At 46.5% G+C, this 27,141-nt stretch overlaps 1 protein-coding gene across 1 annotated transcript in view; it reads right to left on the minus strand.

The window, feature by feature from the left end:
* Nucleotides 1-8,743: 8,743 nt before the first annotated feature.
* The window catches only part of LOC128349055 (cytochrome P450 2J4-like), a 69,950-nt gene continuing 51,552 nt past the window's right edge, over nucleotides 8,744-27,141 (minus strand). Inside the window, exons 7-9 of the mRNA XM_053304935.1 lie at nucleotides 24,951-25,138; nucleotides 18,610-18,751; nucleotides 8,744-9,766 (exon numbers count right to left, since the gene is read on the minus strand). Of these exons, the coding sequence (XP_053160910.1) occupies nucleotides 9,576-9,766; nucleotides 18,610-18,751; nucleotides 24,951-25,138 (521 nt within the window). The 3' untranslated portion in view covers nucleotides 8,744-9,575. The remainder of the gene's footprint in view (nucleotides 9,767-18,609; nucleotides 18,752-24,950; nucleotides 25,139-27,141) is intronic.

Raw genomic sequence — 27,141 nt, forward strand, 5'->3', positions numbered from 1 at the left:
TACATACATACATACATACATACATACATCACCAAGAAAACAAGAAGGGAAAGAGAAAATAAGTATGTTAGGGCTAGGTGCTTTCCAGACTAGATCCTACAAAGGGGTCAGGATGTATCTCAGAAGTGTGCTTTCACACTTCCAGCGTAATGACACCGCAGTCCCTACACAATCAGCAGGGTACCAGTCACATTTCCAAAGCTTTGTTTTGAATTTAATTGCTGCAATATAGAGTTAGGACATCGTATACCTGGTGTGAAAAAGTTGCTGGTTTTGGGGTTGTTAATTGCTGCAAGATTGCTGCCCCTGCTGTTGATGTTTCAAATGGCTTGACCAAACAGAGACATTTTGCTGCTGATGAGCAGCTAGTATGGAAAGCACCCTGGGGATTTTATAGGGTTTGTTTTCTGGCTGGGGAGAAGTCTTTGTGTCTTTGACTGAAGAGTAGCCTGAGTGGGGGATTCACTCCAGGTGAGTGCCTGCCTCAGCTTGTGGGAGGGGTCACATTCCTGAGCACAGTCAGTTTGTCCGCTGGTCTTGAATACAAGGGTGAAGGCCCGAGAGCATAACCAACAGAGGATAGCCAACAGGGGTAGCAAACAGGGCATTGGAGTTTTGTAGGAAGAGTGTGTGGGAGCCTGAAACATGTCCGCTTGATCACAAGCAGCCCAGTGGGAAGAGAAGGTAAGTACAACTCCCTTCTACATATTCTTGATAAAGGAAGTCTGAACATTTAAACAGTAACAATACAGCTAAGACCTAACTTGCTAATAAACTATCTCCAAATACTGTGAACGGCCAAAAACACCAGTTATGAAGATAGACATCCGGTATGAGAGGGGGCACTTCCCAGTGTATTGCACAGAGTGTCGCATGTATGACTATTTGCTCCATGGGCAGAAGTCATGGGTGTGTGTTCAGTGCAAGGAGCTCCTGGCTCTCAGGGAACAAATTCTTTACCTCGAGACAAGGTGGTGGATCCGGAGAAGCTCAGAGAGGCAGAGAGGCATCAGGACAAGACCTTCAGGGACATGGTAGAGGCATCCCACTCCAAGGCCGATAGCATCTCTGCTGTCAGGGAGAATGAAGGTCTCGGGAAAGGAGGACATCAGTCTGAGAAAGAGGGAAATGCTCCCTTACAAGGGACCCTTTCCATGGATGATGAGCCCATATCCTCTTGCACAGGGGATATTCCTCCAGAGGGTGGAGGCAGCCTTGTAGTGGGCGATTTGATGATTAGAGGTATAGAGAGATGGGTTTCTGACCCACTTCTTGACCGCAAGGAGACTTGTCTGCCTGATGTGAAGGTTGCGGACATCACGCAGCATCTATACAGGCTTTTAGGCAGCGCTGGGGAGGAGACAGCTGTCGTGGTGCACATCGGCACCAATGATGTGGGGAAATGTAGTTGGGAGGTCCTGGAAGCCAAATTTAGGTTGATAGGTAGCATACTGAAGTCCAGCACCCCCAAGGTAGCATTCTCAGACACGCTACCTGTTCCATGAGCAGGTTCAGCGAGTCAGGCAGAGCTGCGGGATCTCAATGTGTGGATAAGACATTGGTGTCAGGAGGAGGGGTTTAGTTTTGTTAGGCCATGGGTTACTTTTGGGGGCAAGCAAAGCCTGTAGAAAAGGGACGGGCTGCACTTGAACCCAGACGGAATCAGACTGCTGGCACTTAAAATCTAAAAGGTAGAAGAGCAGCTTTTAAAATGACACCTGGGGAATAGTCGACAGGAAATGGGCAAGATCCAGTTCGGCAATAGGGATGTGCAAACAGATTCAAGCTCGCAGTGGTTTGGTTAAACGGTTCAAACTCATACCAAACCGGGCATTGGTTTTGCAATGCCGGTCTGCGTTTGAACCGAACAAGCCCCAGTTCTGCTCGAGCCGGTTTGAATGTGCTCGAAATGGTTCAAAGCCATTAGGCTCCATTTTAGGTCTGTCTGTTTTCCTCCATTTTGTGTGTCTTCTTTTGCTTGTTTTCATTGTCCGAGGTATGGATGCTGTGATTGGCCAGATGAGTCTGGCCCTGTGGTGGGCTGTGCATTGTGCCATTGTTTGAAAGCTGGCACCGTATTGGCCATGGGGGAGTGTGAAGGTGGGGGCTCCCAAAGGAGAGAGTTACACCACAAGAGCCAGCGTGGTGTAGTGGTTAGAGTGCTGGACTAGGACCGGGGAGACCTGAGTTGAAATCCCCATTCAGCCATGAGACTTGCTGGGTGACTCTGGGCCAGTCACTTCTCTCTCACCCTAACCTACTTCACAGGGTTGTTGTGAGGAGAAACTTAAGTATGTAGTACACTGTTCTGGGCTCCTTGGAGGAAGAGCGGGATATAAAATGTAAAATAAATAATAATAATAATAAAATCATATTTAAAGTCAAGTGTCTGGCCTGGAAAATTCTCTGGTTTGCAGTTGTTGCTTGGCTCTGGCTGGCCTGTGCTGCTTTAGCAGCTGGTGAGACTGCTGCCTTGCAGAGCTGTGGTTTTTCATCCCAATCCCTTTGTTCCCTTGTCTTCTCTCTCTGCCTGCTGTCCTGTCCTCTCCTTTTCAAACCTTTCCCTCTCAGTCTGAGTTTTTATCCCTGCTGCTTTTCCGTGTGTGTGTGTGTGAGAGAGAGAGAGAGTCCTTTGTTTGTCCAGGGCCTACCTGGGGCATGGCTCACCCACCCCTACCCCACCCCAACCCACCCCACCTGCATTGCTATTCATCTCTCCCTCCCCCTCGCTTTTTCTCTCACTCTCTCCCTCCTTCTATTCTTTTTGCTTAGATATTTAGTGTTTTTGTGTTTATTTCTCCCTTGCATCCCAAGTTTGTTTGGCTGGGGCCTACCTGGGTGGGGCTTGGCCCATCCCTCCCCCCACCACACCTGCATTGCACTGCATCCCTCTCTCTCTCCCCTTCTGTTTTTATTTTGCTTAGGTTTTTGCGTTTTGTCCTTTTTAACTTTGTTTTCCCTTTGCATCCCAGACCAGTCCTCTCTCCAATGTTTGTTTGGACAGGGCCAACCTGGGGCCTGGCCTATCTCTCCCCCCCCCCGCCACCTGCATTGCTGTTCATCCCTCCCTCCCTCCTTCTCTCTTTCTCTCTCTCCCTCCTTCTGTTCTTCTTGCCTAGATTTTTAGTGTTATTGTGTTTATTTCTCCCTTGCATCCCAAGTTTGTTTGGCCAGGGCCTACCTGCAGAGCCGTAACTAGGGAAAATGGCGCCTGGGGCAAGCACTGAAATGGCGCCCCCGCGCTCCCCCCCGGTCGCCCATCCAACATACTACATTATACTTAGGTTTTTCCTCACAAGCGCCCGACGCTGTCGCAAAGCCAGGCCACTGACTGGCTGCCAGGTGCCAGCAAAGTAATGGGGGGGGCACAAGCGGCGCGGAAGGGACCGCTCGAGGGGAAGGAGGCACCGACGCGCTCCCTTGACTGCTGCAGCGCTGCTGCACTGAACAGGAAACATTTGTATTAACAAAAAATTATAAAAAAAATTAAAAAATTTGGTCATGGCGGCGCCCCCCATGTGACCAGAAAAGATGGCGCCCGGGGCACGTGCCCCCCCTGCCCCCCCTATAGTTACGCCTCTGCCTACCTGGCTGGGGCCTGGCCCATCCCCCACCCCCCATCCCACCTGCATTGCACTGCATCCCTCTCTTGCTCTGTCTCTTTATTCCCTTTTTCTCTCAGTACCTTTGAACTTTAAACCTCCCAGTGTGTGTGTTTGTGTATATATGTGTGTGTGTGTGTGTGTGTGTTTTTCTCCTCCTGTGCTTATATTCATCCCTGGCCCTCTCTCTCTCCCTCTCCCTCCATCGCTCCCTCCCTCCCTCCTTCCCTCCCCACCGCCGTTTTGGTGGCTTCCTTCCTGCCACCAGCACCCCTCTTTCCTTCCCACCCCATTCCCACACAGCCTTACAGCAGCCAGCCTTTTAATTTAGTTTCCCAGTTCTTATTTTAAGTTGTTTGTTTGGGTGGGTGGAAAGTGGCTCATTCTGCCCCCAACTTGCCCCCGACTGTACCCGCCTGTGCCACCCTGTGCTGTGTGCCAGCCTCTGCTGCCACTGGTCTCTTTTTTGTCCTTCCTTCCTTTGTGGGCAGAAGATACCAGAAGAAGAGGGGTGAGTTGTTCTGACTTTTTGGTGTCCCCTTCTCCCCCTAGTGGGTTTTAAATAGGGCCTCAATATTTTGCATTTGGGTGTGGGGAGGGATATTTTGTAGGGGGGGCGGGTTGCAGGTTGTTTCTCTTTTTTTTTTTACAGGTTCCTCCCACCCCCACCCCCCATCATTTAGGTTATTGTTGATTGCTTTGTTTCCATTCCATTATTTATTGCATTGTTGTGAGTAAAGTGGGTGGGTAGGTTTCTGTGTTATAAGGGGGTTTAGTTAAATAGGGTAAAATAAAGTTTTAAATTTAAATATTTAATTTTTTTTTAAAAAATAAAAAGTTTTGCTTCAGGTTCCCCATATTTTTTTTAAAAGGCTGTTAGGTTTTCCTTTTAAAAGGCTGTCTCCCCAGAAGTCTTTGTTTTTTTCAAAAAGGTCCCCCCCCCGCTCCATCTGGTTATTTAATAGAGGTGCTTGCCACCCCATCAGGGTTATTTTAAAAAAGAGGTTCCAGCCACCACCACTTCAGATTTCCCCCCAAAAGGTTTCCCTCCCCCCAATTGGCTTGTTCCCCAAAAAGATTTCTGTCTCTCAATTGGCTCCGCCCCAAAGGTTTCCCTCCCCCAAATTGGCTTTTCCCCCCGAAGAGGTTTCCCTCCCCTCAATTGGCTGGTTTTTTCTTTAAAAAAATTATTGCCCCTTTTTTGTCCTTTAATTCTCACACCCTTTTTTACAACTTTGCACAATGTCTGAGTGCCATGTTTCGAGCAGGGCTCGCAGCAGGTTGCCAGGCATTGCTGGGAGAGGCCAGGACCAGGCTGGGGGCAGAGAAGACACCATGAGAAGCCCGAGACCCCAGTCCTTACCATCAGTAAATTCTTTACCCGAAGTGAGGCATTTGCACAGCAGAACTACCCACAGCCTGCTGCCAGCGCCAAACCAGTCCCTAGACCTGTGGCAGGTACATTGCCAGGTGGTGCACCACTAGTGGTGCTGGGCTTTTTCCTGCCACGGCTCCTTCCGTGGAGGGAAGGCACGTGGAAGGGTGGAGAAGGTAGAGGGCAGAGAGGATATGACGGCGAGCATTACGGCCAAATATTCCTCCCTCTTGTGGCCCCTCCCAAACTTATTTCGCTGCTCAGTGGGGGCCCCTGTGAGGACGCCTAGGTTGGAGTCCAGTGCAGGGTCCTCTTCCCAGTCTGGCTCTGAGGGGGAAGGGTCTGCTGTGTCTGAGGTCATGGAGCGGCCTTCCCCTCCTTTGCCGGTGAAGCCAGGCCCTTCTTCTTCCACACAGGACGGAAGGGGGGTGGGTGACAGAGGTGGGCAATCAGCAGCAGCCACCCCACCCCCAATAGGACTTCAGTCACCTAAGAGGCCAAAGAGGGCATTCAGGGCACTGGAGGCCTCCCGGAGCAGCTATGTCTGGCAGCATTTTGAGGTCTCTCAAATGCCCCAACTACTGCTTGCTGTGTCCACTGCCGGACACAAGTCAGTCGGGGCCAGGATTCCAAGTGCCTGGTGACAATGCCCATGTGGCTATACATGCAGTGTCATCACCCAGGTCTACTTTGTTCCACTTGCAGCACTAGTGCACCTGCTGTGCCAGCAACTAGTGCGGACAAGGGTGGTGTGCCAGCTCCAAAAAAGCAGGGCACACTGCCAGTCCAGCAGTAGATACAGACAGTGGGCAGCAAGCGTCCTAGTCAGGTGGACCCACGTTGCTTTACCCGCCTCATAGGGGAGATGATGGCCACCGCCGACCAAGCTTTCCATGTGGTTGAGAACTCCAGCTTCCGCCAGATTCCTCTGAGCCAGGCCCTGCTCACAGCTCTCTGCCTAGAGAAGTTGATGGGTGAACTCCGAACTTCGCTGATCACACCAGAGGGGCGTGCTCTGGCTGGAAGGCTGAGGACCGGGGTTGTCAACAGGCTGGTTGGTGCGTTGGGTGACAAAGAGGAATATATCCTTTCTTGTCTCAGTGACCTGACCATCAAGGGCAATGTCGTGCACACTGATGACTTGCCCAGATGGTGGGACCTCCTGGTCCAGAGAGGTAGGGAGGAGGAGGTCACTAGGACTGAGAGAGACCAGGAGGGTGGTGCGGGTGCGCCCCCCCCAAGCGACCCGCACCCAGCAGCAGCGGCAATGTCAGCAGCCCAGTGGCATCAGCTACCCTTTCCCTTTCCTCTTCCCAGTCCAGCACCATGGCATCCCAGGCAGTGGCGCCAATGCAGCAGGCACTTCCTCCCACCAAATCAGCCCAGAGGTTTCAGCAGGTGTGCCTTGGAGCCTTGCTTGGTGTGCAGGCAGCTCGACCTACCAGGCCCACCAGTGCTGAGCAAAGCATTGCCCAGTACTTGGATGAGCCTGTGGAGGAATACCCAGAGATGGACAGTGCAAAGTTCTGGGCAACCCACCGCCAAGTCTGGCCACACCTGGTCGTGGTTGCTGTGTGCCTCCTCTCCTGCCCGCCAACCAGCGTCCAGAGCGAGCAGGTGTTTTCACATGCTTGCTATGTGGTAACACCCACTCGGTCCCAGGTGGACCCTGGTGTGGTCAAACAGTTAGTTTTCTGCAAAGTAAACCTCCCCCTGCTGGGCTACCCCGAGTTGGAGGTTGAGCTGGGCGAGTGATTGGCCCATGGTTGAGTCATGGTGTTGGTTAGATTCCTGGCAGCAGCCTCTGCTCATCCCTCTCCTCCCCCTTCTACCTTCTGCTTATGTGACAGCTGTGCCAACCAAGTCGCAGCGTGTCCACTACTAGTGCTGTGACTTGGCAACTGACACACCCCGCCCACCGGTGTAACCCGATGCTGAACACAAGTCCCTGGTTCCACCTGACCACAGCATTTGGGGGGCCCGTGGGAAGACACACATATTCTATTACTAGGCACCGGCAGCGGTCTACATGTGTTGTAAATGTGTAACTTCCAAATAAACTTGATTTGTAAAAGATAATTTTAAAAAGCATGATTTATAACAACAAGCTGAACCTCCCAAAATCTTGCTATTTAGAAAGATAAACTCAAAGCAGCTTGATTGGTCAAAACATGCATTTTAAAGAAGCTTGATTTTTACAAATATAATTTTTAAAAGCTTGATTTTCAAAAAGATGAATTCCAAAGAAGCTTGCTTGGTTAAAAAAATAATCTCATTTCAAAACAGCTTGATTTGATTGATTGTTGAGAGGATGAATGTATAAACATGTTGATTGATTGTTGAAGGGATGAATATTAATGAAGCTTGATTATTTATATAAACAGTATATCTCTCAATTTTTAAATTGGTTGTTCTGCTTCTAGTGGGGAGGGCACTGGGACTGTTCCCAAAACTGTGTCTGTAAATATTTCAGTGTGTGTATTATATGTACTTGTCTAGTTGTTCCATGTGCATGTGCGTGTGTGAGTGTGTGCATGCATGGAGGCTTCTTCTGGTGTGTGTGTGTGTGTGTTTGTGTGTGCTGTCAGTAGATGGTTTCTTCCCTTTAGTGTTTTCAGTCTGGTCAGTGTAGATAGTTGTAAATAATACTGTATAGCTGCTGTATAGCCAGATTTGTATATATTGCACTCTAATAATCTATTTATTTAACATATTTGTGTACCAATGCTGCCCCCTCCCCTGTCTCTTCCCTCTCCAGTTTGGTTTTGCTGACATGCACGTATGCACACCACCAGACACACATGCACCGGCCATGATGAGTAAGTGGTCTCCCACCACACCGCGTTGTGTGTGGCCTGCACTGACCAACCTCTGAGCCTGTCTCTCCTATCCCTTTGATTTTTTCTGAGCCCCCCTATCCTCCCTCTCATTTGGTTCTGCTGACATGCACGCACACACACAACTGACACACATGCACTGGTCAGGCACCATGATGAGAAAGTGGTCTCCCACCAAAGCACGTAGTGTGTGTGTGGCCTCCAACCCACTCTGAGCTGGACTTTCCTTCCTCTCCCTTTAAGTTTTTCTAAGCCACCCTTCCCCCCTGCCCCCTTTATTTCGCCTCTTCTAATTAGCAGCGCGCACACACACTCCAAATGCAAACAAGCATGCACGCCACTGGTGCTGCTGCTGCCACCACGTGTGGGGCCCTGTGGTCTCCAGCAAAGATGTGGTGGACCAGACACAGTCTGAGGCGTTTCTTTCCCTACAGGCAAAAGGCATGCATTGCACACATGAAGAAAAGAGCTGGAGAAGAACCAGGTGAATGTTACTTACTTTAAGTTCTCTCCTTCAGCAGCAGTGTGTTGGTGTGTGGTTTTTGCCTTGCCCCTAAATTCTTTGCAGTTTGTGTGCTGGGTCGGTTTTTCTGTCTTGTGCTATCTCTAGTTAGGTCTTGTTGGTTTGTGGCTGTTGTGTAGCTAGTCTGTGCTGCCCTTTGGTTGGTCCCCTTGGCCTTGCAGTTGTAGTTTTTGGGTTCCAAGTTGGTCGCCTTCTTAGTTGTGTCACTGTGTGTGTGGAGGTGGCCTGCTAGGGACACAGAAGTGGGGTCGGTGGTAGGCACCCATGGGTGCCTACCACCGACCAAACCCCAGGGCAATCAGACACTTCTCTGACTTTTGGAGATTTTTTGAAGTATTTTTTATTTCCCATAGGAATAATAGGGATTTGAGGCAGTCCCACCCCACCGCTTGGGGGCATGCCAGGGCACCCCAAAGTGGGTCATGGGTCATGGGACATGGCAGGGCCAGCCTCAACTCCCTGAAGCCACCCCCAACTTGAAAGGATTTATTGTTGATTTATCAGGAATTTTTAAAGAATTGTTTTTTGCCTGCATTGGAAAGCATTGAGGGACCTTTCACCTAGTGACCTAGTTGCTGTATTACTCAGTTCACAGTAATTGAGGTCATAGTACACACTGTTCTTATGAATAAAAAGACTAACCAATGCTTTTCAATGCATTAATATGTGACGCTGCGGAGGGGGGGGCTAATATTGAACTGTATTTGCCATTTTGTCACCCACTCACCCAGTTTGTAGAGATCCTTTTGTCGCTCCTCACAATCCATTTTGGATTTAACTATTCTGAATATTTTAGGATCTTCTCCAAATTTGTCCACCTTGCTGCTTACCCCAATTTCTAGATCGTTCTATTGGGCTCTGCATAGAGTACCGTAAGTCAAAACCAAATAGGAAACTGATTCCAACACTGATTCCATTACCATGGAAAGCTAATTCCGTTAGCATGTATTTTGGAGAGAAATTCAAACATATAATGACTGCAAGTATTCTTGCAAATCAGGTGCATAAAAACAAGTTTGGAACAGTTACATTTGTCAGTTGAGAGTGACTGAATTGGCAAGAAAATTAGCTCAGTTGAAAAGGAATTATGGAGAAATTTAAAGTAACCAGTGAGTTTTTCTGATTATGTGTATGGTTTATAATAGGGTTAGGCACCTTGACTCTCAGCTGTTGTTGAACTAGAACTCCCATCATCCTCAGCCACAATATATTGTGAGCCAAATTGGCCTAACCCTGGTTTATGATGTACTGCAGCGGGGAATAGCACAGAATTTAAAAGGATGGGGCTGTAACGTGAGCCCTGGTACAATCTCTTCACTGAGTCTTTCCACTCCTTCTGGCAGTTGAAAGGTGAATGCGCTCAACAGCTTTGTGAAGAAGATGAATATCTGAATGTGCGCCAGTTGCTCTCCGATACATACACGAGCCCCTGAAGAGAAAACAAGGCAACACATAAGTAATAAGCTATTCCACCAATACTCTAGAGGACCCATATCTCAGTTGGCAATTTATTATTATTATTATTATTATTATTATTAATTTACACAGTCAGACAGGTGTTATTGACTGGTTTGTTTTATCCAGACAGCGAGTCCTTCTCAAGAACCTGAGATGGCTGGATTTTATTGTCAATGTTGTTGCCATTGTTACAGATATTGTCGCAGAATATAGGCTGCTCCCAGCAAAGCTGCTTTTTGTAATTGGCTGATGGTGATTTCTGTGGCCCCTATGGTGTTGAGGTGCTCTTCAAGGTCTTTTGGAACAGCACCCAGGGCGCCAATTACCACTGGGATTATTTTGGTCTTTTTCTGCCACAGCCTTTCAATTTCAATTTGTAGATCTTTGTATTTGGTGATTTTTTCTATTTCTTTTTCTTCTATTCTGCTATCCCCTGGTATTGCTATGTCGATTATTTTCACTTGTTTTTCTTTCTTCTCCACTACAGTTATATCTGGTGTACTGTGTGGAAGATGTTTGTCTGTTTGTAGTCGGAAGTCCCATAATATTTTTACATCTTCATTTTCTACCACTTTTTCAATTTTATGGTCCCACCAATGTTTGGCTACAGGTAGCTTGTATTTTTTGCAGATGATCCAGTGTATCATCCCTGCTACCTTGTCATGCCTTTGTTTGTAGTCAGTCTGTGCGATCTTTTAACAACAGCTGATTAAGTGGTCCACAGTTTCATCTGCTTCTTTACAAAGGCGGCATTTGCTGTTTGTTGTGGATTTTTTGACTTTGGCTCTTATTGCGTTTGTTCTTAGTGCCTGTTCTTGCACAGCCAGTATTAAACCCTCTGTTTCTTTCTTCAAGTAACCATTCTTAAGCCATTGCCAGGTCATGGTGATGTCTGATTTTCCACTCATATTGTGCAAATATTGACCATACAGGGGCTTATTTTTCCATTTTTCTGCTCGGTTCTTGACTTGTTCTTTCTTGTAGGCCTGCTTTGTTTCATTGGTGTTGAATAGTATCTTGTTATTGACCATTTGAAGTGCATCTTCTTCACTGTCCTTGATATATTCTTCAAGGCCTCTTTTCTCCTCCTCTACTGTTTAATGGACTTACAGCATTCCTCTTCCACCTGAGTTGCAAGGGAGGTATAGCCTATCGACATCACTGCGGGGGTGCAGAGCATGATTGATGGTCATGATTTCCTGGTCTTACAATCCAGCGTCTCTAGCTCTGCCTGGGTCCAGTCTATTATTCCTGCAGTGTATCTGATAAAAGGTATAGCCCAGGTGTTTATGGCTTGTATGGTGTTCCCCCCATTGAGTTTGGACTTTAGGATTTTTCTAACTCTCCTGATGTATTCACTTCCAATTTTTCTTTTAACTTCAGTGTGTGCGATGTTATCAGCCTGGAGAATGCCCAAGTATTTGTAAGGTTCTTTCTCTTCCAGGTTCTTGATCTTGCTTCCATTGGGCAGTTCTATTCCTTCTGTTTTTGTTATTTTCCCTCTGTTCATTATTAATGCAGCACACTTGTCTAGTCCAAACTCCATTGCTATATCTCTACTGAATATACGGACAGTGTTTAGCAGTGATTCAATTCCTGACTGGGACTTTCCATACAACTTCAGATCATCCATGTACAGCAGATGGTTGATTTTACTAGATGTTTTAGATGTTTGGTATCCGAGGCCTGTTTTGTTTAGTATTTGTGAAAGTGGGGTCATGGCGATTACAAACAACAGAGGGGATAGTGAGTCCCCTTGGAAAATGCCTCTTCTAATGCTAACCTGTCCAAGTGTCTCGCCATTGATTGTTAACTGTGTACACCACAGGCTCATTGCTTTTTTTATAAATATCTGAATGTTTTTGCTGACACCCGTTGTTTCTAAACATTTTAGTATCCATGTGTGAGGCAATGAATCGAAGGCTTTCTTGTAGTCAGTCCATGCAACACTTAGATTTGTTCTTCTTCTCTTGCAATTTTCTAAAATCATTTTGTCAATCAGCAGCTGGTCTTTTGTGCCTCTGGTGTTTGGGCAATTTCCTTTCTGTTCAACTGGAAGCTGTTTGTTAGTTAATAAGTGTTGCATCACTTCATCTGCTATTATTCCAGTTAATAATTTGAACATGGTTGGCAGGCAGGTTATCAGTCTATAATTACTTGGAACTGCAGCTTTTGCTGGGTCTTTCATGATGAGATGAGTTTTCCCAGTTGTTAGCCATAGTTCAATATCACCTCCTTGCATAATGTAATTGAACTGTTTTGATAGTTGTTTATGAAGGCTTGTTAGGTGTTTAAGCCAAAAGCCATGCAGTTCATCGTCGCCTGGCGCAGTCCAATTTTTTATTTTCTTTGCTCTTTCACTTATTAATACTGGTGTTATTATTAGATCTTGCATTTGTTGGTTACATTTTTTGACCTCTTTCATCCAGCCTGCTTTTTTATTATAATCTAATGGATCAGATACTGTTTGGTGTTTTAATTCTTCAGCTTCTTGTCTTTCATATCTTTCAATTTACTAGCATCTAATCTAAACCTGGAGATTTTATTTTCTAATCTAATCTTCCATTTAGGTGATGTACTGCTTTATTTTTTTACAGGTCCACTGATCTTATATCCAAGCTCTTGTGTTGTTATTGTTGCTGCACTGTACATTAGTTGGTTTGTTTCTTGCAAATTATTGCTTGTTATTTCTGCAAGTGCAGCATTGACATCTTTTAATACCTGAGCAAGTTGTTCTTTGGCAACTGTTTTTAGAGCTGGAAGTCGAACCCTGGTGGTTGCTTGGTTCATGTGCTCAGTTATTTTTTGCTTTAGTTCTTGTTGCTTTTCTGTTAAACGGCATTCGGGTTTTTGAGGTGAAGGCAAAGGGGCAGTCACCTTATTTTGATTTTCAAACAGTTCAGCAACAGTGGCATCCTCGATTTCCAACACCTCCTCCACCTGCGCCTGCTCAACTTCTTCAATAGGTGGTAATTCTTCTTCCGTATCTTGAGCCTGTGTTGCTATTTGCAGTTCTTCCAGCTCAACTCCTGTGAATACTTTATTTCTTATTATGAATCTTCTCTGGTCTGCTAGCCTTTGTTCTGTTATTTCTGTATTTGGATGCTTCTCTTTCCAAATTTGATACATTCTTTTAAAATAACCTCTTCTAGTTGGACTAAACTCGTGATAGAAAATCATTATTTCCTTGTTGGCATTTTTTGTATACAGTGGTCCCTCGACTTACAAACTACTCTACATAAGTATTTTTCGAGTTACAAACGGCAGTTTTAGATCCGGTTTTAGATGCGGTTTTTTCGACTTACAAATTTTTAGATGGGGTTTCCTCGACTTACAAATTTTTAGATGGGGTTTCCTCGACTTACAAATTTTACATGCGGTTTCCTTGACTTGCCTGCCTGTTTACTGCCTGTTTTTTCTCGAAAAGAAATGTTCCTGTGCAGTTTGCAAGCCTTACTGGGGGTCTGGGTCTTTTTTCTAGGCTCCGGAACGCATTAATCCGTTCCCAATGCATTCCTATGGGAAACCGCTTTTCGACTTACGAATTTTTCGACTTACAAATGTGCATTCGGAATGGATTAATTTTGTAAGTAGAGGGACCACTGTATTTTTTTCGGTTAAGTGACGTTTCTTCCAGTAACCTTGCAGTCTTCAGCCCTGGTTGCTCAACTGAAGATCCTGAGTCCTGTTGCCCACTTGCCACCAGATGTCCAGGGACTATAGCACCTGGCGCGGTCCTTGTTGACCCGGGCGATGACCGATCCGGTATAGATTTATTAAAGTTACGTCTCACCATATTGTTGATGGGAGAGGCACTCTTTGTCTGGCTCCTCTGGTGAGACCTGTCCAGTATGGTTGGACCTCTGGCATAGCTCTCACCTTCCTCAGAGCACACAAGCCCCACAACTACGCCAAGGTAGTGCCTCAGTGGGGGTTGTTGTTGTTATTATTATTATTTTAGATTTATATCCCACTCTTCCTCCAAGGAGCCCAGAACGGTGTACTACATATTTGGATCAATTTCGACTGTTTCCATATTCATACATAACTTGAAATTGAGCTTTGGAGATTGCCGAACCTGCGGTTGATTTTCATAACTGTGAATTGCATTGCAGATATTTGTCCAATCGCAGCCTGGCCACTTCCATTTTCAGAGCAGGGGAGCCCTTCCCTCTTCCTGGTCCCAGAGTCCACATCCCAACAAGCTCTGTAATGCTCCCATCGCCAGATACTTGGCAAGGCATCAGAACATCTGCAGGATGACAACCATTTGCCATGATCTTCAAGGTGGCATTCCAAGAACAATTGTGCCTATTTGGAATGGTTCACCCATCCTAAGCAGGGAAAGGCATTCAAATTGCTCTAAATTCCATGCAAGCCCCTCCTCTGATAGTGATCGCACCGCCGCCTTCAAACGGGGGCAGTCTACTGGGAGGACCTTGGGCTTGACAACTTTTGGTGTTCCATCAGACTGTGTACTCATGAACTGAGCCATCAAAAAGGAGGGGCACTTGTGTGGGGCCCCCACTCTCTCTGGTTAATGATATAACTTTTGCGCAGTGACCGCCTCTTCTCCAGGGAAACCCTTGATGCACCCAAAGGGTAATTTGATGCTCCATGTGTCCAGGCACAGACAGGTGGGCAGATTGGTGAAACACTGCGACCAGAGACAGATTCAAATTTCATTCAAATTTCCCAGTTTGGGCTGGCATTGTAGTGTAAGCAGATCTGTCAACACGGGTAATTGTGCAGGTACCCTGTTTATGTTGCCACCCTGACTTCATGTACTCATGACTGCATGTGTTCATGAACATCTCTTTATATCTCTCTCTATTTGCCCTGCTAACTGGGCAAAGAGGCACCTTTTACCGTGGTGATTCTCTTTATTTGGCAGGGGGAGAGTAACTGGCCCTATCCACCTCCAGCACAGTACTTCCAGTGACTGTTGCTGGTGTCTATCTTTGTTTCTTTTTAGAATGTGAGCCCTTTGGGGAAAGGGATTCATCTTATTTGTCTGTATTTCTCTGTATAAACCGCCCTGAGCCATTTTCGGAAGGGCGGTATAGAAATCGAATAATAATAATAATAATAAATAATAATATATAATTATCTAAGGAATGCCTGTGGCTAATCCCGAGCATGGCAGCTCTTGCGAGAGTTCACAAGCAGAAGCACCTGATTCTGGGGATTCCATATGCAGATAAGGAGGAGGAGCCTGTGAGAGCAGAAACACCATGGTGATTGGGCAGTGGGAATTCCATATGCATATAGGGAGGTGGAGCATGTGACACTGATTGGACACTGGGGACTCCATAGGCAGATAGGGAGAAGGCACCTCTGATGGTTAAAGTCAGTTGGAATGCTGACTAGTTGGAAGATATTCTTGATTGTAGAGGAGAGGAATCTATATTTATAAAAGGATAGTGGGCAGGGGTCTGTGAAGAGAGAGGTCGCGAGGGAGGAAAGAGCCCCTTCAGGAGAAGGAAGCTGCTGTTGTGTGAATTAGATGAGGAAACATGATCTGTTAGAAAGGGAGAGAGATTTTAAAAAAAGAAGGGAGGGGAAGACAGACAGAGGGGAAGAGCGAGTGGATGAGAGAGAAAGAAAGAAAAAGAAGGGAGGGGAGGAGAGAAAGAAAGAAGGGCGAAGGACAAGCCTGAGCCTGTCAGTGGCCTGAGGGGAATGAGTGACCATGACAGCACCTATTGGTAGCAAGGAAGGGCCCAGTCAACCACTGCTGCTGTTTGGGGCTACAAAGGCCATTGGCGGAGGGAGGCAGGCAGGCAAGGTATGGGCCTGGGCCTGTCAGCTGCCTGAGGGGAATGAGCGGCCGTGGTGGTGGCAGTAGTGAGGAAAGGCCTGGTCAACTGCTGCTGCTGCTCCTGTGGGGAGGAGTAGGAGCAGGGCTGAGGTGCTGAGGTCTTTGAGGATAGGGGGCTGAATCTTGGTCAATAGGTGCCAGCAGCACTGCAGCCACAACCCAGAGGGTGAGGGGGATGGAAGCAACCAGATGGAGGAGGAGGAGGAGGAGTTCAGCTCAAGTGAGGGTGGAGAGATCTCTGAGGTGAGGAGGGCTGTGGCAGGGGGTGAGGAGCAATCAAGTACTAGCGCGTAGATGTTTTGCGTAGGTTAAGCTAGTACATATTTATTGCTTCTTTTTAAGAGCAATAAACATAGTGCCCATGTTGCCATTCCATCCCCTTTCTCTCCTGATTGCCAGGAGGTGGAGAAAAGGTGGGAGCAAGGTGGGAACAAGTAGGAAGTGGGCATGCCCCCATGTGACTTTCCCATTTGAGAGGTTTACAAGCTTGGGATGGGATGTGGTGGCATCCCGGTTGCCAGGCAAATGATTTATTAGACGGGGGTGAGACAAGTTCTCAGAGAGGTAGCCAGTGAGTAGCGCCGAAGGCATGGCATGATCCCGGGTGGGTTTGTGATGGCCTCTCTATGATTATGGTTCCAGAAACAGCATCATTCACATTCAGATGTAACGCTGCCACCGCAAAACCTCAGGTTGGAACAGTGGAACTCACTACAAATCAAAGGCTCAAAATGGGTTTCAAGAGGGAAACTGCAGGTTGCTTTTGTAGCAAAACCACAGTTTCATGCATTTGGACATACACAAATTCCAACTTGTGCCCCATTTTTGCATCACGTTTGAATGTGGCCTATGAAAAAGGAATCTGAAAGTGCTTCCCATCAACTTTCATCCCAAGAATCAGTGTTGCCTCCATATTTCCCCCTTTTCTCTCATGCGGCTGAGAGACTACATTTGAGCGCTGTAAGATATCCCACTTAGAGGATAGAGCCATAGTTGGGTGGAAGAGCATCTATATGCTTGCATGCAGGAGGACCAAGGTTCAAATCACCACATCTTCAAGTCAGGCTGGGAAATATCCCTGCCTGTAACCTTGGAGAACTGCTGCCAGCCAAGGTAGACAATACTAAATGGACCAATGGTTTGACTCAATGAGGCTATTCTCAGGATCGGCCAAAATTGGGCTAAGGGAGCCTAGCCCGATTTTGGCAGAATGTGAAAGCCACCGGGCTCGGAGGCGAGCCCGGTTTCTACAAAGCGGGTAACCCGCTACCTTACCTCTCCTCTTAGATGAGGTTAGTGGAGCAAGCACTCCGCTAACCCTATCTTTTTGATCGTGTATTGCCGCGGTGCAGATCTGTGGCACGGCATCACATGTGGAGACCCCTGCCAGGAGACTGAAACAAGCCTACTGGCCCTGGGGGTCTCTCAGGATGCTCCGCGACGTGGGGTATCCTGGAACTTCTGGGGACGACATGGCTCCCAATCCCTGCAGCCCCTGCTGTCTCTGTGACGGAACCAGCAGTCGTGTGGGCAGCTGATCCGGCCACTCAGGGCTGCAGCCTGGATCATTTACGGGGAGAGCTGGCCAAGCCCACTCTCTCTCTCAGCCCTATCTTGGAGAAGCCAGAGAGGGAACTTGGAACCTTCTGCTCTTCCCAAACCAGCTCCATCCCCTGAGGGGAATATCTTACAGTGCTCACATGTGGTCTCCCTTTCACATGCAACCAGGGTAGACACTGCTTAGCTAAGAGAACAAGTCATGCTTGCTACCACAATACTAGCTCTCCAAGCAAAACTTTAACTCCAAGGTTGGAGTCTAGGATACCTTGACAGCACTGGCAGTGCCCAGCTGACAAACAGTGGTGATATCATCAAGGAAGAAATGGGGGTGGGGGAGAGAAGGAGGTGGAAGATCCTGGGGAGCTATTTCTTTTGTTCATGCCCCTTCATTCTGCATAATTCCTCCAGGAACATTCTACCCTCTTGTGAGACTGAAACACCTTTCCCCAAAAGTCAGAGTGGTGGGTTTGGGGAAGCAGTGGAGCCAGCCTCAAGCCTCACGTTCATCCTTTGTGGGGGAAGGCAGCACAGTTTCCAGAAAAAAGGAGCAGCTTTGGTTGCATGCAGATGAACTTCCTTCCAGATGCAGGCTTTCCTCGGCTTTGCCACATATTTACTTCTGGACTTCTGGACTGACACATGCACCTGGTGATGAATCCAGCATGCATTTTGCCTCTCACCCACATGCCTCCAACTGATTGGGCTTTTGAAAAATGGTTGTTTCAGGTACATATTTATCCATTAACAATGATTTAATCCAGTAACTGTGCTTTTTAAAAATATGCAAAATTTCTCTGGGTGTGTAGAAGTGGTTTTGTGATGGCCACAAGGGCGATCCAGTTAGCTCTCTGCACAGCCAGTATGAATCCTTAGTATAGAGAAGAAAAACACATACGTAGGTCTGGTCTGTGATGCTTTAAACATCACAGCTTGAATACATACATGGAGGAGGAATCAGTTCACACTTTTTTTCTCTTCCCAAAGCAGATACATGCTACAGAATATAGCGGAACAATGCTTGGGAAAGGATCATTAGGAAGGGGAATGTCAAAGGTTGGACTTCGGCCATCTGCAGTTAAGAGGATCTTAAATAACTGGGCTGGAAAAGATGTCTGTTGAGTGCTGGGACCTTGCAGCATTGCATGGCGGTCACTGGACTGTGCAAGGTGAGCAGTTTCAGAAGAAGGCTTACCCCCAAAGGTCTTATAGCCTTGTAGGCTATATGGCCTTTGGGGTGTGTGCGTTCTGTTTCTTATCATTGCCCATTTATCCGACAGTGCTTTAATGCATAAAATCATGAGATATTTCACGTTTTATACTAGTCAAGTAATTTTGTGACTATACCCCATTGTTCTTTGAAAATTAAAATCTACCACAAACCTCCACCTTATTGGAACTATCCAATAAACATAATAAATCACTTCTGCATTTACCTGCGCCAAATGGCAGAAATGCTTCTCTAATGATGAATTGTCCATCCTTGTCCAAAAAATGATTTGGGTTGAATTCTTCAGGTGTGTCCCATTGCTCAGGATCAGTAAGAAGAGTGACCATATCTGGAACAATGATTGTTCCCTACAAGGAAAAACGCATTCAGAGACTTACATCTTGCTTTCATCCCTCACTGCTTGTCTCAGTACTAATCCTTAGGAATCTGCCTTATACCAAATTAGCCCCTTGGCCCATCTAACTCTGTATTGTCTACCCAGACTGGCAGTGGCTTCTCCAAGGGTACAGGCAGGAATCTCAATCAGTCCTGTCTTGGCGATGCCAGGGAGGGAACTTGGGACCTTCTGTATGCAAAGATACAGATGCTCTTCCAAGAGCAGCTCCACCCCCTAAGGGGACTATCTGTCAGCGCTCTCAAATGCAGTCTCCCCTTCAAATGCAAACCAGGCTGAACCCTGCTTAGCAAAGGGGAGAATTCATGCTTGCTACCACAAGACCAGCTCTTCTCTCATTTTTGCTGTTTCTCAGAGCAAAACTATCTGTGACATGGGAGACTGGATCTCCCCAGATCTTGATTGGGGTGTGGTATTCTGTATTTGTAAATGCTGGATATTTATAGTTGTAGATATGTATTTTGGAACATTTTTATGAAGCTGTGTATAATGTTATCAGAATGAAATGTAAGTAAATGCAGAAGAGAGGGAGGGAGGGAAAGATTGCAGTGGGACCCCTGCAGGCAGCTTGGGAAATCCTCTCTAGAATAGAAGAGGAGAAAACAGACAAAAAGTGGTTCATTGTCAGTTAAGAGTGCTGTGAGAGGTTGAGTCTTGAGGAGGTAAAATAAGGTTCTGCCCTCTAAAAGAAAAGCCCATTTCCTCTTCAGGAAAAGACCTGGGGAGTCCTCAATTGGGAGGCAAGTCTGAAACAAAATGAAGTAGTCAAGCAAGTCAGCCCAACCTTAAAACAGGAAATTCACAAAGAAGCATTCTTACTAGCAAAACATCACGAAATACTAACTCTGTTATAAGTCAAAAGTTCCCATTTGGATAAATGAAACCATTACACTTATGAGAACTTGTTCAACATCACCTGAGTAATCTTATGTAAAATAAGGCATAATACTTCTATATTACCAAGGTACCAGAATATTTGTTAGACGGGCCAACATGCCTCCTGCAAAACTGTCAGCTGGGCAGAATCGGGTTGAAATTCTGATATTTTCCCAACAACTGAAGTTTTTTTTAAGGGAATAGAGCAAAGGTGGGGAGAGGGGTCTGATCTGCAGCCAGACCTCACAGGGATGGTGAGGTAGTAGGAACCCAGGTGGGAATAGGGCAGTCTAACAGCTGCAGCAGCAACACCACCACACAAGGTCAAAGCAGGAGCTAGGCCAGAAATCAAGAGTCAGGCGGCACGTCATGCTAGGAAGCAAGAACCTGTGGCTGGATAAGTCTCTCTAGGACAGTTGTTGAATCAGCAAAAGCCAGGCCTGATGTGAGAGCCTTTGTAGCCTGGAGAAGCCACACCCCTACCTGTCCTGTCTGAAATGCCTTGCTCTAGAGGAGACCTTGGTTCAGGCTCCTGAGAAGAGCCATCTATGGGCAAGCCCCAAGAAGGTAGCCATGAGCTTCTCCTCTGTTGCTGGATCTCTGCATAGGCAAGTCACTGTCTCCTGCATGGGCAAGTCATAGTCTCTGTCATCTTGGGGGTGAGGCAGGGGGTTCAAAGGCAGTAGCTGGCTGGGCCCTGGGACCTGCTGGATCCAGTGTCTCCTCAGAGGTTTCTACAGGGGCAACAGTTTCTGGGGGAGGCAGAACCTCTGCAGGAGTGGCAGGTTCAGAGGGTAACATGGCCTCCTCTGGGGTGGCAGGTTCAGGCATTGGCAGGGCCACTGCTAAAATGGTGGGTTCAGGTGGTGGCAATACCTCTATGGGAATGGCAGGTTCAGGTGGCTCTCGCAACAGTAGCATCGTGGACTTGATAGCGGGAGTGACTTCATCTAGTGCTGCAGTGTCTCCCTCATCCTCAGAGCCAGTGGCCTCCAGACCAGAGTCAGAGTCAGTCCTGACAGGAGGCGGGCGGGGGGGACGGCAACCCTAACTCAGTTGCCTGGGCTATTTTGAAGGGACTGTGCCTTGGAAATCTGGGGAGGGAAGACAAAGGAAATGCCCCGGGGGAACCCTCTGATCCAGGGTGTCCCCCACTGTGGGTTTCTATTGCCCCCCATTTCCCAATCCCACTGGTGCAGTTCTCAAAATGCAGTCCAGGAGTTGGTTTAGAGAGAAAGTCTGTCTAAGATGGCTCCTGGGTTGCTTTTTGATGTCTGCATCCCCCAAACTTGGGGATGGGGGCTATGGCAACATACCATGTGGGACCCATAGGGACAGAGGGTTCCCTGTGATGATTGCCTTAGCTTTCTGTCTCCTAATTTCAAGGGAGGAGCCCTCAAAAAGCTGCCCGGGCGCCAGCTTAGACAGACTTTCTCTCTAAGCCAGATCCTGGGGTTCATTTTGAGGGCTGCACCCCTGAGATTGGGAGGTGGGGAGCAATGGCAAATCCTGCTGGCGACCTTCAGGGTCAGAAGGTTCTCCACGCCAGTTACCATGGCACCCTTCCCCAGATTTCACAGTTCGGCTCTTTTTAAATCGGCCTGGTCCAATAAGAATGTCAGAACTAAAAGGAGTTCAGACAGGACAACAGGAATTTAGGATTGTGCGTTTTGTTTTTTTCTGGGTTCCCCCCCCCAATCAAAAACACCCACATTTTGTTCTTTCTTCGAAACCAGCCATTCCGAAACACCCCAATTTTGTTCTTTGTTCAAAATGGCAAAATCTGAATTTGAAATGTTTTGGATTTTAAAAAAACAGCCCTGGGGCAAAACTAGTGGATGTGGGTGGTAGTGACCAATGGGTGGAAGCTACCACACAGATTTCAGAGGAATTGAGCAAAGGGAAGATTTTTGGTGAATTTTTGAAGTTTAAGATTATTCTCATAGGGAATAATGGAGGTTTCAGAAAACGTATAGCTTCATGTCGGAGAGAAAGGGGTGGCACAGAACAGTGTAGGGTGAGTGGGAGTGCCCAGTGGGGACAAGGAAGCTGCCAGAATTTTTTCCAAGGAATTGGGCAGAGGGCTGGTTTTTAAAGATTTAATGGAGTTTACATGTCTTTAAGGTTCTTCCCCATAGAGAATGGTGGAGGTTTCAGCAGACCCATAACTGCACTTGAGGGGCACCGGGGTGGCCCAGAGTGAGTGGTGGTGTAGAGCACATAGGGTGCCAACCATCCCCATGAGTTGCTAACCCATGGGGTATTGGGTTCTGTTGTTTCTGAGATGTTTTGAGTGTAGATTCTCTGGTAGCACATGAGAGTGGATTCATAGTTTGTCATTGAAAATCTCATATGCTACCAGAGAATCTATACTCAGAACACCTCAGAAACAACAGGTTAGCAACCCATGGGGGTGGTTGGCACCCTATGTGCACTACACGACTACTCGCTCTGGGCCACCCACGTGCCCCACAAGTGCAGTTATGGGGCTGCTGAAACCTCCATTATTCCCTATGGGGGAAAAAATCTTAAAGATGCATAAACTTCAACAAATAATCAGCCCTTTGCTCAATTCCTTTGGAATCTGGGTTGTAGCAGCCTGGCAGGCACCCATTGGGGCACAACCACTCAACCCACTCTTCTGCCCCTGAATCCATTCCCAGGCTGGCATGCAGTAACCATAGCAGGCTGGCAGGCTGGACTCAGCCTGGCAACAAGGCAGGCATAGGCAATGGCATAGCATCATAATGGCAACTTGAGGCATGTCATGCAATGCAAACTGGTTCTCTCTCTCTCTCTCATCAGTGAGGCGGAAAGGCTGAATGGCGACTACTAACTTGCTGAATGAATTGAAAATTCCTCCTTGAACTCCCCCCCACCCTTGCCCCTTCTTCCACCCTTCCCCTGGCCAATGTGGGGTCAGTAAAGAGTGGCAAGAGGCAAAAGAGCCAATGCGGAACAAGGAGGGAATCATCAGCAGGTCACCCCATGCTTTAGGTCACCGATCGGAAGGCTGGAAGGGCGGGAAGTTCAAAGAGATGTCAAACACAAAATGGACACTGACTCATATTTCACCAGAAAATGGAGGTCCAAAACGACAAAACTTTTTGTAGCCAAAACAGGGACATTTTGTTTTGTATACAAAACTTTCATATCTGGAAAATGGATGTTTCGTTTTGTTTACAAAACATCTGAAACGGGCAGTTTTGGGTACAAAACCTTTTGTATACAAAAGGATTCTCACATCCCTTAAGGAATTTTTTAGGGATGTGCAAAACGTTTCGGGTACAGAATGATCTGTACCCGAAACTGTGAATTTCGGGAGATTAGGAGCCGAATTGAACCACCCTCTAAGAAATCCGAATAATTTCGGATCCGAAACGAATCACCCCTGTTTCGGATCCAAAATATTCGGATGTTTCACAGCTCAGTTTAGTGGCCTTCTTCCCCCCTCCTCCATTTTGAGCAATGACGTCTATTTGAATTTCCCGCCTTTTTGCATCCCATTGACTTCAATAAAAAGGTCTGGTGTGATGTCTGCTCAAATTTCGGGTCCCAGGGGCAAAATAGTGGGGTGGGGTGGTAGTGCCTAATGGGTGGAGGCTACCATCCCAATTGCAGAGGGATTGGGCAAAGGGCTGATTTTTGGTGAATTTTTGAAGTTTTAGTGTCTTTGGGGCAGATTGGGGATATAACGTGGGATCTGGGCCAAAAGAGTGGGGTGGGGTGGTAGCGCCTAATGGCTGGAGGCTACCACCCCAATTGCAGAGTGATTGGGCAGAGGGCTGGTTTTTGGTGAATTTCTGAAGTTTATGCTTTTTAAGGTTTTCCCCCTTTAGGTATAATGAAGGGTGTATCGCTTTACGTCGGGGGGAAAGGGGTGGCCTAGAGTGGTGTGGGGTTGGTGTTAGTGCCGGGTAGGGGCAAGGAATCTGCCTGAATTTTTTCAAATGATTTGGGCAGAGGTCTGATTTTTGGTGAATTGTTGAAGTTTACGCGTGTTTAAGGTTTTTCCTCATAATATATAATGAAGCTTTCAGCAGCCCCATAAGTGCACTTGGGGGGTGATGGGGTGGCCCAGAGCGAGTGGTGGTGTAGTTCACATGGGGTGCCAACCACCCCCATAGGTTTCTAACCCATGGGGTACAGGGTTCTGTTGTTTCTGAGGTATTCTGAGTGTGGATTCTATGATAGCAAATGATTTTCAATGAGACACCATGAATCCACTCTAATTTGCTATCATAGAATCCACACTCAGAATACCTCAGAAACAACAGAAACCTGTAGCCCATGGGTTAGAAACCCATGGGGGTGGTTGCACCCAATGTGAACTACACCACCACTCGCTCTGGGCCACCCCAGCAACCCCCAAGTGCACTTATGGGGCTGCGGAAAGCTTCATTATACATTATGAGGAAAAACCTTAAAGACGCGCAAACTTCAACAATTCACCAAAAATCAGTCCTCTGCCCAAATCCTTTAAAAAAATTCAGGCAGGTTCCTTGCCCCTACACATCACTACCACCAACCCCACACCACTCTAGGCCACCCCTTTCCCCCTGACATGAAGCGATACACCCTACATTATACCTAATGGGGGAAAACCTTAAAGATGCGTATACTTCAACAATTCACCAAAAATCAGCCCTTTGCCCAATAACTCTGCAATTGGGGTGGTACCTTACACCCATTAGGCACTACTACCCCACCCCAATCTTTTGGCCCAGATCCCACGTTATGCTCCCAAACTGCCCCAAATACACTAAAAATTCAAAAATTCACCAAAAACCAGCCCTTTGGCCAATCCCTCTGCAATTGGGGTGGTAGCCTCCACCCATTAGGCACTACCACCCCACCCCACTCTTTTGACCCCAGGACCCATTTTTTTTAATCCAAATCGATTTGGATTTGGATTTGGATTAATTCGGATCCGAATCGAATCAGGGGTGATTTGGATGGGCAATATTCGGATACAGAACAGAACAGGGGTGTTTCGGTTCAGATCCGAATCGAAACACCAAAAATCTGAATTGCACACCCCTAGAATTTTTGTTGAACTTTCAACTGTTGGAGCTCTCCACTGTCATGTCTGAAGTCCTTATGACAGTGCCACAAAGTGGGCATATTTGGTCCAGCATTCCTGCCGGACTGACACAACTGCACAGTCCTACCCTTTGCAATGTGGTACAAGTTTTTGGAAGAACCAGGCTTTCTTGCCTTACAGGTTTTTACAGGCTCTTGAGATACAGAAGTGCAGCTATGTCAATCTTCTGTACCTTGGGTATGTGAAAACCGTACAAGTTTACATCCTTTATAGTCTGTCTGGGACCTCCAAACATTAAGATATATCTGTAACGCATGATCTCGTGAATTACTGCATTGGTATAGGGTAGTTTCTTCCGATCTTGATAGCAAATCAAGCAAGAGGAGCCAAAAACATCTTCTATTTCCTTTTGGACCTTATCTGAAAGAAAAAAAACAGTAGAAAAGGAGGCTTCAGTTTGGACACTGCATTCATCTCAGGAAAGTCAAGCAATCACAAAGAAATTAATCTCTCATCATTCTATTTACAAAAGCTGAAAAACCATTGAACTGTAAGGGATGCAACGGGAGGGCAGACAAGTTCTGACAGACATTTCAGAGTTCTGCAACAATATGATCTGATTTGACAGTGCCAAATGGCTCCTCCCAACAATGTCACTACTGTTTCTTGTCTGAATATAACATGTTGGGCCTAATAGTTCCACTGTCTACTGCACTCATAAGGCCCTGCTTGGAATACTGTGTCCAGTTCTGAGTGCACCACATTTTAGGAAGGACATTGATGAACTGGAATGGGATCAGAAAAGGGCATCAAGGATGACAAGGGATATAGCAACCAAGTATCATGAAGAATAGGTATGTTTAGTCTTCAGAAGAGAAAATTAGGGGGAGATGATGTTAGCCATCTTCAAATACCTGGAAAACAGTCACATAGAAAAGGGAGTGACCTTCTCATCTGTTGCCCTTGAGGGCAAGACTAGAACCAATGGGTTGAAATGGCATGGACACAGATCCAGGCTAGGCATTATGAGGAATTTCCAAAATGCAGAAACTGTTCAGTAGTGGCACAGAGCCTTCTGAAGTGGGTGTGGGTCTACTTCACGAGAGGTTTTCAAGCAGAGGCTGAGCAGTTGTCTGTCAGGAATGCTGTAGCCCATTCCTCTTCTGGACAGGGGGCTGGACCAGAAGATTGAAGTGGTTCCTTCCCACTCCAAAATCTCATGAGTGCGTTTTCTGCTATCTGGAAGAAACCTGAACTCCTCCCCTCCCCCTTCTATTTTATTGTCACGGCTAAGATATAAATGACTGACTTTTTGAAGGAAAATGTCAAGGACTACTGTAACGTATTTTACTGCAGTTCTCTCTACCTGGGACTACCTTTGGAAAGAATTTGGAAACTTCAGCCGGTACAAAATGTGGTGGCTTGTGTGCTGACTGGAACCTAGTATTTGGAAGACATAACTCCTATTTTGGAGATTTCACTTCTTTCCAACATGATGTATTTTTAGTCAAGCTCTTGAGCATGTTCAGATCTTACATTCCAGGAAGATTCACGATCCAAAGCAGACTCTCAACCCAGTAGTTGGTTTGGACATGGGCTCCCTCCCCATTCACAGGAATCTGATTCACTATCCTACTGCTCACTGTTTTAAGGGCATACTTTCTAGTTATCTGTATAAATATTTAATCTATTATAATTCTTCTATGCTTTTGGTTTTTGTGATGCTTTGTGATAGGAGGAAATACTTCTCTAGACATACTTACTTATGAATAGAATCTATCAGATATAACACAAAGATCTTTCTCTGAGTTTGTGATCTTTGAGTCTTCCTAAAGAGCCAGGCTCATTTACTTTCAAGTAAGTCTCATTTATTCAATAAAAGTTGATCCAGTTGATATTGTGGAGGAACAAGGCATAAACCTCTTCTTTTTGTAAATAAGATGGTGTGTTGTAAATCACCTTGCTACTTTTTGTATTATTAAAGCTGACAGGGTCAAAATTTCATGGTTGCTGTCCTGTAGTTTCAGTTTTGAGAGAGAACCATTTGATTTTGGAGGGAAAGGGAGGTTTGAAAAATAGAGGGAATTTGAGTTATTCTGATTGGGTATTTTGAAAAGTATGACAGGGAAATTTGGGAATAGGATGCTCCTTCAGCAGAGTTTCAGTACAGTTTGGAGAAATGAAGAGTCAGAGTCAGAAAAGAGTTCAGAGTGCAATCAAAGCTGAAGACTGGAAGAGATATAGTCTGGAGAGAGTGTACAGAACTGAAGAATTGCTGGCACAGTCTGAGAGAGGATCAGAGCTGGGACTGTAGAAAGAGCTGTGCAATCACTAGCAGAGAGTGGAAGCTCTCTGAAGGGCTGGAATCACAAGCAAGAAGAAACAGTGTGGGGCTAACCCCACAGGACTGTGCAGGAGAACAG

Source organism: Hemicordylus capensis, chromosome 3 (assembly GCF_027244095.1).
Source record: "Hemicordylus capensis ecotype Gifberg chromosome 3, rHemCap1.1.pri, whole genome shotgun sequence".
Taxonomy (NCBI): Eukaryota; Metazoa; Chordata; class Lepidosauria; order Squamata; family Cordylidae; genus Hemicordylus; species Hemicordylus capensis.